The sequence below is a fragment of the Somniosus microcephalus genome, chromosome 28, assembly GCF_052327205.1.
Source record: "Somniosus microcephalus isolate GS21.2 chromosome 28, FLI_Smic_1.0, whole genome shotgun sequence".
In the NCBI taxonomy this organism is placed as follows: Eukaryota; Metazoa; Chordata; class Chondrichthyes; order Squaliformes; family Somniosidae; genus Somniosus; species Somniosus microcephalus.
In genome coordinates, this window is record NC_141014.1 from 31,242,634 (window position 1) to 31,256,436 (window position 13,803).

The 13,803-nt window shown below is 47.9% G+C and overlaps 1 protein-coding gene across 3 annotated transcripts in view; it reads right to left on the reverse strand.

The window, feature by feature from the left end:
• The window catches only part of LOC147099502 (transportin-3-like), a 111,439-nt gene that overhangs the window by 68,584 nt on the left and 29,052 nt on the right, over nucleotides 1-13,803 (reverse strand). For all 3 annotated transcript variants that reach the window (XM_085969695.1, XM_085969694.1, XM_085969696.1), the window contains exons 13-19: nucleotides 11,997-12,188; nucleotides 5,591-5,682; nucleotides 4,706-4,782; nucleotides 3,755-3,815; nucleotides 2,552-2,692; nucleotides 1,105-1,221; nucleotides 57-151 (exon numbers count right to left, since the gene is read on the reverse strand). In XM_085969695.1, coding sequence (XP_085825821.1) covers nucleotides 57-151; nucleotides 1,105-1,221; nucleotides 2,552-2,692; nucleotides 3,755-3,815; nucleotides 4,706-4,782; nucleotides 5,591-5,682; nucleotides 11,997-12,188 — 775 coding nt within the window. The remainder of the gene's footprint in view (nucleotides 1-56; nucleotides 152-1,104; nucleotides 1,222-2,551; nucleotides 2,693-3,754; nucleotides 3,816-4,705; nucleotides 4,783-5,590; nucleotides 5,683-11,996; nucleotides 12,189-13,803) is intronic.

A 13,803-nucleotide genomic window follows, 5' to 3' on the forward strand; every position in this document is an offset into this window, starting at 1 on the left:
ATCCCTCTATCTCGGCCACACTGAAAGTTGGCACTTCACAGCAATGCTTTCATTACCTTGTTGCCAAACGAAAAAGATCGTCCACAGTGTCAGGGTGATTCTGGAAACCTCTAGGTTGCTCTAGAAGCTGGAATGTTGGCCCACAAAACGCCTGAAGAAAAGAATTGCAATAAGCCATTTTAAAACCATTTAATTGAGAGCAGTAACAATGAGAGAGCTCTACCGATGGATTTGTGGATAATTGTACTGTCCTGTGTAGCCGGAGGACGTACAGAGCAGCGAGTCCCAGTTTGATTCCCAGTAGGTGTCGAGTTAGCTGAAGTCAGCAGTTGGCTTCAACGCCCTTGAACTAGGGAGGGGGGAAATAAAGTCAGCCAGGGCTCCTGACTGCTGTCCAGTAACTCCTGCTGGAACATATCTATATGTGGACATCAGAGGAGGCGTTGATCGAGCTTGGTTGCGATGTTCCCTATGGGAAAACAGCAAGCCGAGGCACATCGATTGGGGTCACAAATGATGACTCGCCACCTGAAGGAGGCGAGAGAGAGCTGCTGAATGCTTACAAAACTATATCCCAGGAAACGGTCAGTGGCTTCAGAGGGAGATAGCTGATATTAAAAACAGTAATAATTGGAAGTGAATGGGAAATAGCTTGGTTCCACTGGAAGCATGGTCAGATCTGTGATCTTGAAACTAGGAGTCTATTTAAATAACCATACATTTGAAGATCAGGGTAGCTAATGGTTGCTTCAATAATGCCCTGACCCTACATATATTTAGTGCGATGGCACAATACGGTATTTCCTAAATGTGGTAGTGACACCTAATGGTCACACATCTTTTGCTGAGAGGTTGACCAACTGGGTCACCTCGAGTCCTCTGTGTTTTTACATGGAATGTCCAGACTCTCAGACTCCTGGTCACATCTTAATCGGAATTCCACATTTAGACCAGCAGGACTAGGATCTGAAGACAATAAATCGCTGGTGATATTTTGGAACCACCTAAAAGACAGCTCAATTGAGCTAGGATCCGCCAGGATAGATCGGGAGACCTGCAAGGCACTCCCAATAAAAGTATGTACACAAAAGGCCGTCAACTAACCTGCATCATCTCGAGCAGACCCTGCGTGCAGCTCTCCTCATTGCCGTACTCATCCACTAGAATACTGCCCAGGTATAGGAAACAGGAGTGCTGGTGGGACTGGTACACGCTTACCATCTGGGGGGGAGAGAGAGACAGGCACAAGATAATTACAGTTCATCCAGAACATGGCAATAGTGACTTTACACCCCCCCCCCCTTCATCTCACTGTCTCTTTAATGATTCCAGTGTCCTATTTTGTGACACATGACCTCTCCATCACAGAGCGGCACAGACACAGTTGGCATTTCAGAATGGCAGCTTCATCACGGCGCCTTTCAGAGAGTTTTGTTCAGTGCAGCACGGGGCACTTTGCAGCACCCGGGCTGAATAAGGTTCTCCCAATCCCGTGCACAAATTGAACCAGTGCTAGCTGCAAAGGGCGGGGGTTTCTTGAACTTGCACAACAAGGGAAGGGAGGAAGGCACTCCGAAGAAGCCTCTCCCGGCCGCTGAGTCCACCTGCCACTTAGGCAGAAGTCGGAGCAACCACCTATTAGATCGCAGGTTGTTACATCGATTGGAGGACGAGTAAAATGAGCACAGACCAGGTATCCGGCTGAGGGAAAGCCCTGGTGCTGCACCTAAAATGGGAAGGAGCTAAGCAGGAAGCTGGCAACCTCCAAACCCCCACTTGACGAGGATAGATAACCAGCATGGAAACAGCCGAACCAACTTTCAGGTTCTATTTTGAAAGAAAGAACCACAACAGAGCAACACTTTTCCAGCTTAGTTTCAGACCCATCGGTTTGATAGTTTCGGATGAGGCGTTAAACCGAGGCCCTGTCTGCTCCCTCAGGTGGATGTAAAAGATCCAATGGCCATTATTTTGAAGAAGAGCAGGGGGAGTTCTCCCTGGTGTCTGGGCCAATATTTATCCCTCAAATCAACATCACTAAAAAAAAAACCCAGATTATCTGGTCATTATCACACTGCTGTTTGTGGGATCTTGCTGTGTGCAAATTGGCTGCTGCGTTTCCCACATTACAACAGTGACTACACTTCAAAAAGTACTTCATTGGCTGTAAAGTGCTTTGGGACGCCTGGTGGTCATGAAAGGCGCTGTATAAATAAAGTCTTTCTTTAAAATGCTTGTTCTTCTATTGACTTTCTCCCCCCCCCCCACCCCCATGACCTTACTCCTCCCCATCTCTAAAACCCCATTCAGTCCAAATCCCTCTTTCTGCTCTGCAATTTGCAGCACATCAGTTCTTGTGACAACCGTCTACAGATGCACCCTGTAGTTATGCTACTTAATGTTCAAACAGGTCTAAGATTTGTAGTGCCTGTTTGGGAGGTAGCTTGTGTCTCTCTCTCTCGGTCAACAACCATCACCTACTCCCCCAGTTATTCATCCCACACAGGATATAGAACCAAACAGGCAGACCTATACGCGCGCATGCACACACCTGAGACACCAGGGGCTGAATCAACATAGCAGATCCTTTACCCACACATCTGATCGCAAAGCGCAGGCAACGGCAGCAACGCTCCGCCATCCGATTATCCGCCTGGTGCCTGTATAGAGTTTCAGAAATCACTGGCCAGATCTGCAATGAAAAAGGCTTGATGAAAGTTAGTTTAAAAAACATGTGTTTTATTGGGAATCACAATCCAATTCTCCAATCCTCAGTCTGTTCACAAAACCAAATATTTAAAAAAAAACTTTTTGAGAATTTGAGAGATTGAGAGCTAAGGAGCCCTTGCCAAGCCCCCGGCAGTACTAAGTACTCCCAGGTGCTGTACAGCATGTGTTAGGTGCAGAGATAAAACTCTCTCTACACTGCACCATTAAGCAGCTCTAAATCAGATGCAGCTCCATCTACACTATTATGCACTCCCAGTTCTGGAACAGCAAAGGTTAGATGCAGAATGAACACCCCTCTAACCTGCCCACGCCTCAGAAGAGCCCTCCCTAATGCATTTGTAACCTTTCCATCCTTATAGCTCAGGTGAAGATTGTCAAATTCGGTGCTGAATAATGGGGCAATTGTGTGTTGTAGGCCCATACTCACTGGGAGCTCATCACATCTAGGACTCAGCAAAAGAGGGGACTTTTATTCCACTAGTCTGGCTGAATGCAAAACTGAATCCAAGAAGTGAAAGTACAGCTTGCGCCCAGCCCTGCCATACAGGACTACATTAGCCACGGCTTCATTCCCTGTTTCAGGGAAGGTCTGTCCCCAGAACTTTTTAATTTAATTTAAAAGGAATAAACAGAAGTTAACCAGAACTCACTGCAACTGTGAAATGAGCCCCCTCCTCCCTACAGCTACTGACTCAAAGTGGAGATGGGAACAAACAGGGCGAGTCCGAAACGTGAAAAATAAACAGAAAACGCTGGAAAAGCACAGCAGGTCTATCAGCATCTGAGGAAAGACGGATTAGCACGTCAGGTGGGCCACTTGAGAATTGGCCCATGTTCTGATGAAGGGCCCCACCCAGAACATGACCATCTTTCAGCTGCTGATCGACCTGCCATGTGTTTCCAGCAGTTCTCTCTTTTTATTTCTGTCAAAATGTGTTTCCTGGCAGTGAAACCCCCTCCATTCCAATTTACACACACTCCTCTTTGAGACCTTCGGGCCGTGGTCAGCGAGCGATTTTCTTACCTCCTGGATGACTTTCTGACAGGGGTGCGGCCGCCCTTCTCCCACAGTAGCGTTTGTGTGTCTGTTGGTACAAGAGGAGAAGGGGAGTGAGGTGAAGGAGGGGATGTCTTGAGATTGAAAAGGCAAAATGTCATTAAAAAAAAAAAAATTAAGCACTGGCAATCTAGTTATACTGGAGTTGAGGGCGTTGGATTGGCAGCAAACTTTTTGATTTGATCCCCGTGTAAGTGTGGAGAGCCAACATACAACTAGTGAAGGCCAATCTTCTCCTCATGAAATTTTCGAGATGTCTACCTGCTCCTCAATGTATTGGGAGCTCAGTGTAGCTCCACATCAGTAATAAGGCAAAGAAAGACTTGCATTTATACAGCGCCTTTCACGACCACCGGATGTTTCAAAGCGCTTTACAGCCAATGAAATACTTTTGAAGTGTAGTTACTGTTGTAATGTAGGAAACGTGGCAGCCAATTTGCGCACAGCAAGCTCCCACAAACAGCAATGTGATAATAAATCTGTTTTTGTTATGTTGGTTGAGGGATAAATATTGGCCAGGACACCGGGGATAACTCCCCTGCTCTTCTTCGAAATAGTGGCCATGGGATCTTTTACGTCCACCTGAGAGCGCAGACGGGGCCTCGGTTTAACGTCTCATCTGAAAGACGGCACCTCCGACAGTGCAGCACCCCCTCAGTACTGTACTGGAGTGTCGGCCTAGATTTTTGTGCTCAAGTCTCTGGAGTGGGACTTGAATCCACAACCTTCTGACTCAGAGGCGAGAATGCTACCCACTGAGCCACAGCTGACACAAAGCCAGATAGAAACCCCTAGGGCATCACACTTTGGTAGCCAGTAAAATGCTTTCACCCAAGACTCAATGGTTAAAGGATTAATTTAGTCAGATGCACTAACTAGACTCATGTGTACGGACAGCAAAATGCGAAGTGGTTGTACCTGAATATAGCCGCCAGTCTATCCAACCACACCGCTGGGTCTGCCGAGATGCCATTGGTCAGCTCAGATGTCAACAGCTTTAAAGAGACACAAAAGTGGGAGGATCAACACTCACTGCAGCAACAGCACAACAGAGGCATTACAACATTACTCAATCCCAGTCCTCGGGAGTCGCTGATAGAACTCCCTCACAAAGATACGCCACCCTCCCAGGTCAGAAACGTGGCAGAGCCCAGCCTTTCCCTTCACACAGTTAATCCCACTTCCTCGTTCTCTCCAGGTGAGCCTGGGGCTGGGGGGGGGGGGGGGGGAGAAAACAGGAAGCACTGGGAAACACACCCTCTCCATCCAAGACAAGCGGCCCACAAACCGAAGGAACTTGTTCCCCAGGGTGGTACAGGTGAGAGTCAGTTAGGGCTGGCCAGTCTCCGAGGTGTATCTCCTCGATCGAGGAGAGGGAGTTATCTCGCCCTATTTTTTCAGGTGGCAGCTGTTGATTCTGCTATACCCATTTACCCCTCTTCTAGACCCATCTTTTGTTTCTTTACATGTCCCATCACCTTTGTACAATCATACCTTTTGTCATCTAATCTCTCCTGCCTTTCACCCCATCACAGACCTTCCCGTTTGTTCTTTCCTCCCTTTCCCTGCCCCTGCACTTGCTTAAAACCTGTTCCATCTCTAACTTTTTCCAGTTCTGATGAAAAGTCATCAACCTGAAACGTTAACTCTGTTTTGCTCGCCACAGATGCTGCCGGACCTGCTGAGTATTTACACCATTTTCTGTTTTTATTTCAGATTTCCAGCATTCGCAGTATTTTGCTTTTGTGTCAAGTTATCTTACCCGCCGTTTAATAAACCGCTGAACATTATAGCATTTCTTACTTTCTTCAGAGCGGTGACCTGCATGGAACAGAGGCGCTGGAAGGTCGCGCCGATCTTCTCAGACGGCATCCGAGCCAACACCAGAGAGATGCCTGGTGAGAATGAAACAGTGCTTAAAAAAAAAACAGAAGATAGGAGCAGGAGTCGGCCATTCGGCCCCTCGAGCCTGCTCCACCATTCAATGAGATCATGGCTGATCATCCAAATTCAGTACCCTGTCCCTGCCTTCTCCCCATATCCCTTGATCCCTTTAGCCTTAAGAAATATATCTAACTCCTTCTTGAATATATTTAATGAATTGGCCTCAACTGCCTTGTGTGGTAGAGAATTCCACAGGTTCACCACTCTCTGGGTGAAGAAATTCCTCCTCATCTGTCCTAAATGGCTTACCCCTTATCCTTAGACTGTGCCCCCTGGTTCTGGACTCCCCCGCCATCAGGAACATCCTTCCTGCATCTAGTCTGTCTAATCCTGTTAGAATTTTATAAGTTTCAATGAGATCCCCTCTCATTCTTCTAAACTCCAGCGAGTATAAGCCTAATTGACCCAATCTCTCCTCATACGTCATTCCTGCCATCCCAGGTATCAGTCTGGTGAATCTTCACTACACTCCCTCCATGGCAAGAACATCATTCCTCAGATAAGGTGACCAAAACTGCACACAATACTCAAGGTGTGGTCTCACCAAGGCCCTGTACAACTGCAGCAAGACATCCTTGCTCCTGTACTCAAATCCTCTCGCTACGAAGGCCAACATATAATTTGCCTTCTTAACCGCCTGCTGCACTGCATGCTTACCTTCAGCAACTGGTGCACAAGGACACCCAGGTCTCGTTGCACTTCCCCTTCTCCCAATCTATTGCCGTTCAGATAATAATCTGCCTTCCTGTTTTTGCCACCAAAGTGGATAACCTCGCATTTATCCACATTATACTGCATCTGCCCAATCACCCAGCCTGTCCAAATCATACTGGAGTTTCTCGGCATCCTCCTCACAGCACACACGCCCACCCAGCTTTGTGTCGTCTGCAAACTTGGAGATATTACATCTAGTTCCCTTGTCTAGATCATTAATATATATTGTGAATAGCTGGGGTCCTAGCACCGATCCCTGCGGTACCCCACTAGTCACTGCCTGCCATTCGGAAAAAGACCCGTTTATTCCAAGTGCTCGTCACTTTACAATAGAGCAGCTGACATTACCACCTCCGAGCAGAGTATTCCACTCGAGACAAAAAGGTCACGTTAACTTTCTTTTTAAAATCAATCTTGGCCCTCCCCCCAAAAAGGTGTTGACTCAAACTGGGCTTTGCTTCAAGAGGCACCTTCAGCCGTCTGGTGCCCCACCCAGCTGGCCATTCTTCATGTGCGAGACTGGACAGCAAGGGTCAGTAGGCTACTTAATCATTGGGCAGCACACAGGTCCTCCAGCAGGGTTCAGCAGCTATTGATCAGGAGCTGGATTTCCCCCCTTCCTCGCCCAAGGGTGCGGAGGCTAACTGAGGCAGTGCTGGGCCAGCCAAGATCAGTCAACTCAATCCAGCATTCAAACCTGCATCCATGTGGCTTAGTAATGCACTGACATCGAGGCAGCCAGTTAACAATCTTTACCTCAACTATAAGTTTGAAAGCAATATCAAAAGTTGTAAATTACAAAAAGACAGACTTGCATTTATATAGCGCCTTTCATGGCCACCAGACGTCCCAAAGCGCTTTACAGCCAATTCTTTTTGAAGTGTAGTCACTGTTGTAATGTAGGAAACGCGGCAGCCAATTTGCGCACAGCAAGCTCCCGCAAACAGCAATGTGATAATGACCAGATCATCTGTTTCAGTGATGTTGATTGAGGAATAATTATTGGCCCAGGACACAGAGGAAAAAAATACCAGCAAAGAACAGAGGGAGGCATGCAGGGAAGAAGTGGAAAAATGGAGCTGGGGAGGGGGAATGTGAGGGGGAGGGGAAAAAGTGGTATTTCAGTCTTAAGCCCAGGCAATAGCTTATCAGGTCCGAAAACTGAAATAGGAATGCGATTAACATACAGTTACACTGAATTTCATTGTCTCCACATTTTTAACAGATTTTTCATGAGGTATGGAGCCTTAAAAATGGGAACACTGTCAATTCAGAAATAATGTCAAACTCAATTTCCAATTTTTTTTTTATTCTTTGCTGGTGAGGCCGGCATCCCCAATTGCCCTCGAGAAGGTGGTGGTGAGCCGCCTTCTGAAACCGCAGAGGGCAGTTAAGAGTCACCCACATTGCTGGGGGTCTGGAGTCACATATCGGCCAGACCAGGTAAGGATGGCAGATTTCCTTCCCTAAAGGACATTAGTGAACCAGAGGGGTTTTTACGACAATCCGGCAGTTTCATGGTAACTGATCCCAGTTTTTTTATTCCAGATTTATTTAATTAACTGAATTTAAATTCCCCAGATGCCGTGGTGGGATTTGAACTCATGTCTCTGGATCATTAATCCAGGCCTCTGGATCATTAGTCCAGTAACATAACCACTATGCTACCGTAGCCCTGATTTAATTCAATGCTGAAGAATTTTGCTTAATGGGGGATGTTTTCATAAATGGGACGATAGATTCCAATCCTGTTCCAGCTACCTTTTGGATTCAAGACTCTCGGAGGCAGCGGGCTTTCCTTCCCTATGTGGAGATGTCAGGGGCAAGAGAGGTGAACCTTGGCTCTCCAAGCTGGCATCAAGGCAACCCTTGGGGGCAGACCCCGAGAGGTTGAGCTATAGCAGGTGGCAGGGTAAAGGAGGGCCGGAGCAGCAGCTAGGATTTCAATGAAGTGTGCGTGTGAAGTTTTCACTGTCCGCCTCAATGGAAAGAAACACCCAGCAGTGATTAGACTTTGTTCTTCTGAACCTGAGCAGTGTCTGGAGAGAGCACCTTGAGCTGTACACAGCACTAGGGTGAAGGACTGATGGTTACACATCTGTCACAGGTGGTGCTGTGAGCAGCTTGAGACATAGAAACATAGAAGATAGGAGCAGGAGTAGGCCATTCGGTCCCTCGAGCCTGCTCCGCCATTCAATGAGATCATGGCTGATCATCCAAATTCAGTACCCTGTCCCTGCTTTCTCCCCATATCCCTTGATCCCTTTAGCCTCAAGAAATATATCCAACTCCTTCTTGAATATATTTAATGAATTGGCCTCAACTGCCTTCTGTGGTAGAGAATTCCACAGGTTCACCACTCTCTGGGTGAAGAAATTCCTCCTCATCTCAGTCCTAAATGGCTTACCCCTTATCCTTAGACTGTGACCCCTGGTTCTGGACTCCCCGACCATCGGAAACATCCTTCCTACATCTAGTCTGTCCAGGCCTGACAGAATTTGAGGTTTCGATGAGATCCCCTCTCAATCTTCTAAACTCCAGTGAGTATAAGCCCAATCAACACAATCTCTCCTCATATGTCATTCCTGCCATCCCAGGTATCAGCCTGGTGAATCTTCGCTGCACTCCCTCCATGGCAAGAACATCCTTCCTCAGATAAGGTGACCAAAACTGCACACAATACTCAAGGTGTGGTCTCACCAAGGCCCTGTACAACTGCAGCAAGACATCCTAGCTCCTGTACTCGAACCCTCTCGCTACGAAGGCCAACATACCATTTGCCTTCTTAACCGCCTGCTGCACCTGCATGCTTACCTTCAGCGACTGGTGCACAAGAACACCCAGGTATCTTTGCACTTCCCCTTCTCCCAATCTATTGCCATTCAAATAATAATCTGCCTTCCTGTTTTTGCCACCAAAGTGGATAACCTCACATTTATCCACATTATAGTGCATTTGCCATGTTTCTGCCCAATCACCCAACCTGTCCAAATCACACTGGAGTTTCACAACATCCTCCTCACAGCATACCCTCCCACCCAGCTTTGTGTCATCTGCAAATTTGGAGATATTACATCCAATTCCCTCGTCCAGATCATTAATATATATTGTGAACAGCTGGGGTCCTAGGACCAATCCTTGCGGTACCCCACTAGTCACTGCCTGCCACTCGGAAAACGACCCGTTTATTCCAACTCTTTGCTTTCTGTCTGCCAACCAGTTCTCTATCCAAGTCAATACCTTTCCCCCAATCCCATGTGCCTTAATTTTGCACGCTAATCTCTTATGCGGGACCTTATCGAAAGCCTTCTGAAAGTCCAAATACACCACATCCACTGGTTCTCCTTTATCTATTTTACCAGTTACATCCTCAAAAAATTCCAGTAGATTAGTCAAGCACGATTTACCTTTTGTAAATCCATGTTGACTTTGTCCGATCCCGTCACTGCTTTCCAAGTGCTCTGCTATTACATCTTTTATAATGGACTCTAGCATTTTCCCCACTACCGATGTCAGGCTTACCGGTCTGTAATTCCCTGCTTTTTCTCTACCACCTTTTTTGAATAGTGGGGTAACATTAGCTACCCTCCAATCCATGGGTACTGTTCCAGAGTCTATCGAGTTCTGGAAGATGACCAGCAATGCATCTACTATCTCCAGGGCCACTTCCTTAAGTACCCTAGGATGTAGATTATCAGGCCCTGGGGATTTATCGGCCTTCAATCCCGTCAACTTCCCCAACACCATTTCCCTACAAATACTGATTTCTTTCAGTTCCTCCCTCTCATTAGTCCCTATGTTCCCCGACATCTCTGGGAGGTTATTTGTGTCCTCCTTTGTGAAGACAGAACCAAAATATGTATTTAATTGGTCTGCCATTTCTTTGTTCCCCATTATAAATTCCCCTGATTCTGACTGTAAGGGACCTAAGCTTGACTTCACCAATCTTTTTCTCTTCACATATCTATAAAAGCTTTTACAGTCAGTTTTTATGTTCCCTGCAAGCTTACTTTCATAATCTATTTTCCCCCTCTTAATTAATCCCTTTGTCCTCCTTTGCTGAATCCTAAACTGCTCCCAATCCTCAGGTTTGCTGCTTTTTTTGGCCAATTTATATGTCCTCTCTTTGGATCTTGTTATTCCCTAATTTCCCTTGTTAGCCACGGTTGAGTCACCTTTTTTGATTTATTTTTATGCCAAACTGGGATAAACAAATTCTGTAGTTCATCCATGCGATCTTTGAATGTTTGCCATTGCCTATCCACCGTCAACCCTTTGAGTGACAGTACCCAATCAATCCTACCCAACTCGCGTCTCATACCATCATAGTTCCCTTTATTTAAATTCAGGACCTTAGTCTCTGAGTCAACTACTTCACTCTCCATCTTAAATGAAGAATTCTATCATATTATGATCGCTCCGACCCAAGGGGCCTCGCACAACAAGATTGCTAATTAATCCTTTCTCATTGCATAATACCCAGTCTAAGATGGCCTGATCCCTAGTTGGTTCCTCGACATATTGGTCCAGGAAACCATCCCGTATACACTCCAGGAATTCCTCCTCCACAGTATTGTTACTAATTTGGTTAGCCCAATCTATATGTAGATTAAAGTCACCCATGATGACTGCTGTGCCCTTATTGCACGCTTCTCTAATTTCCCTTTTAATGCCATCCCCTCAGACAATGAATTATGTGCGGCACGCTGTATGGGCTTAAGTGCAGTTTTGCCCCATAATGTATAACATCAGCACAGCAATCCGAGTCTAGAGTCAACAGCGCTAAGGAAACTGAAAAAGGGCAGAAAATATTTACCAAATGGATTGAGGGAATGATTACAACAACTTGTATTTATATAGTGCCTTTAACGTAGTAAAACGTCCCAAGGCGCTTCACAGGAGTATTAGAAGACAAAAACATTTCACAACGATCCACATAAGGAGAAATTAGGGCAGGTGACCAAAAGCTTGGTCAAAGAGGTAAATACATTTTTTTTATTTAAACTGAAAATGCTGGAAACATTCAGCTGGTCAGGCAGCATCAGTGGAGAGAGAAACAGAGTTAACGTTTCAGGTCAGTGACCAGGATTTCATCCAGTTCAGTCTTTGACCTGAAACGTTTCTTCCTCTCTCTCTCCACAGATGCTGCCCAACTGGCTGAACATTTCTAGCATTTTCTGATTTATTTCATATTTCCAGCAACAGCAGAAAACGTTCCCGCTAAGCTGCGCAGCTGCCTGGAGCTCTGGCGCAGCCGCCTGGAGCTCTGGCGCAGCCCAGGACCGGCTTTTCAAATGGGAGATTTTGCGCACAAACTTTTGAATGGGCCACGCAGCCCGTTAAAGGGACCGCGCACCCAAAAAGAAACGGGGGGAACATTGAACAGCGGTATTTTGCATTTGTTCTGATTATCTAAAAAAACGCCTCTTCGTGGACAAATGCAACTGGCTCACACCACCCACGGCTGTGCTCGCACGAGCAAAACCTCGCTGCACCAACTGGTGGCAGGCTCGGCTGTTGTACAGAGAGCGAACTCCAGCGCTTACTGTACCTCGGAGAAGTCCGATGGAGGAGTCGTGCGAAATGGGGAGGGCGTCCAGGGACGAGGCGACCTGCAGCAGCCCCTCGAAGTGCTGCGTCATAGCGTCGCTGCACATGGCGCAGATGTTCTGGATCGAATTGGCCGCGGCGTTCGCTAGCTCCTTCTGCTTCAAACGTTGGGTCAGGAAATTCAGCACCAGCTCTGAAAGATGAAAACAAAGAAAACAATAAAACGCCATCTCGGAATGCTTTCCTCCTAGCCCGGATCAGCAACCTCAATCTTTAGCAACGCTGTCAGCCGTGGCTCAGTGGGTAGCACTCTCGCCTAAGTCAGAAGGTCGCGGGTTCAAGGACACTGGAGCACAAAAATCTAGGCTGACCCTCCCAGTGCAGTACTGAGGGAGTGCTGCACTGTCGGAGGTGCCGTCTTTCAGATGAGACGTTAAACCGAGGCCCCGTCTGCTCTCTCAGGTGGACATAAAAGATCCAATGGCTCTATTTCGAAGACGAGCAGGGGAGTTATCCTTGGTGTCCTGGGCCAATATTTATCCTTCAATCTATGTGGTAAACCACTGTTATACCTGTCTGTATGTGTATGTGTATTCCACTAGGTACAGGTCTGGACATGCCTCGGCTGACTCCTCCCACTATTCCAGGTATATAAGTGACTACCTCCCAGTCCCTTAGTATTCTGGACGGGTCGACCACTCGAGACAAGACCTTCATTCTGTAGTTAATAAAAGCCTGGTTGTTACTCGCTTAACCTCAGTCTTTTGAGTAATTGATGGCGCATCAATTTTATTAACTACATTTTTATAATGGAGAAGATCCTCACACCAGCATGCCTGGACCTGGACAGTCGGGAAGCGGACGCTTCCACCAAATTTGCTCACTGGCTCACGTGCTTCGAGACATTCCTGACTGCCTCCACTGCGGTCGTAACGGATGCGGACAAACTGTCTGTCCTGATCTCCAAGGTGAACCACCGAGCGTACTCAGTCATCCGGGACGCGACCTCGTACACAGCCGCCCTCCAGCTCCTCAAGACCCAGTACACGCGCCCTGTGAACGAAGTATACGCCAGGCACCTTCTGGGGAGTCGCAAGCAACAACCTGGGGAATCGACTGAGGAATACCTCCAAGCACTGTCCGTGCTTGGCTGGGCCTGTGGGTGTAAGGCAGTAACGCCCGCTAAGTACACGGAGGAACTGATCCGGGATGCCTTCGTAGCGGGCCACAGGTCCAACTACACCCGACAGCGACTACTGGAGCAGAGTGACCTCACCCTCGACAAAGCCTCCGAAATCGCACTAACGCTGGACGCAGCCTACCGGGGCATGGATGCCTACTCCTCTGCACCGTGGACGCCACGGGGAACGACAACCTGGGACACGGTAGGACAGCCCCATAGCACCGTGCCACCCCAGCCACAGCCCAACAACGGCCCAACTACCGCAGCAGTGTCCCAAGGCCAGACAGCAGTATCCCAAGGCCAGAAATGCTACTTCTGTGGCCAGGCCAAACACCCCAGAGCGTGCTGCCCGGCGAAGAATGCGACCTGCTCGGGCTGCGGGAAAAAGGGACACTACGCCAGCGTCTGCAAGGCCAAAGCCACCCCGAACGCCAGCAGCGCCGCGTGTGGGCCGGGCGAGCCACCATCTTGGGCCCCCAACAGCGCCGCGGGTGGGCCGCGCGGGCTGCCATCTTGGGCCTCCCCAGCCATGTGTGAACCACCGCAGCAGCAGCCATCTTGGACGACTCCAGCCACATGGGAATCATGGACGCCGCCATCTTGGACACCAGCCGGGACGCAGCAG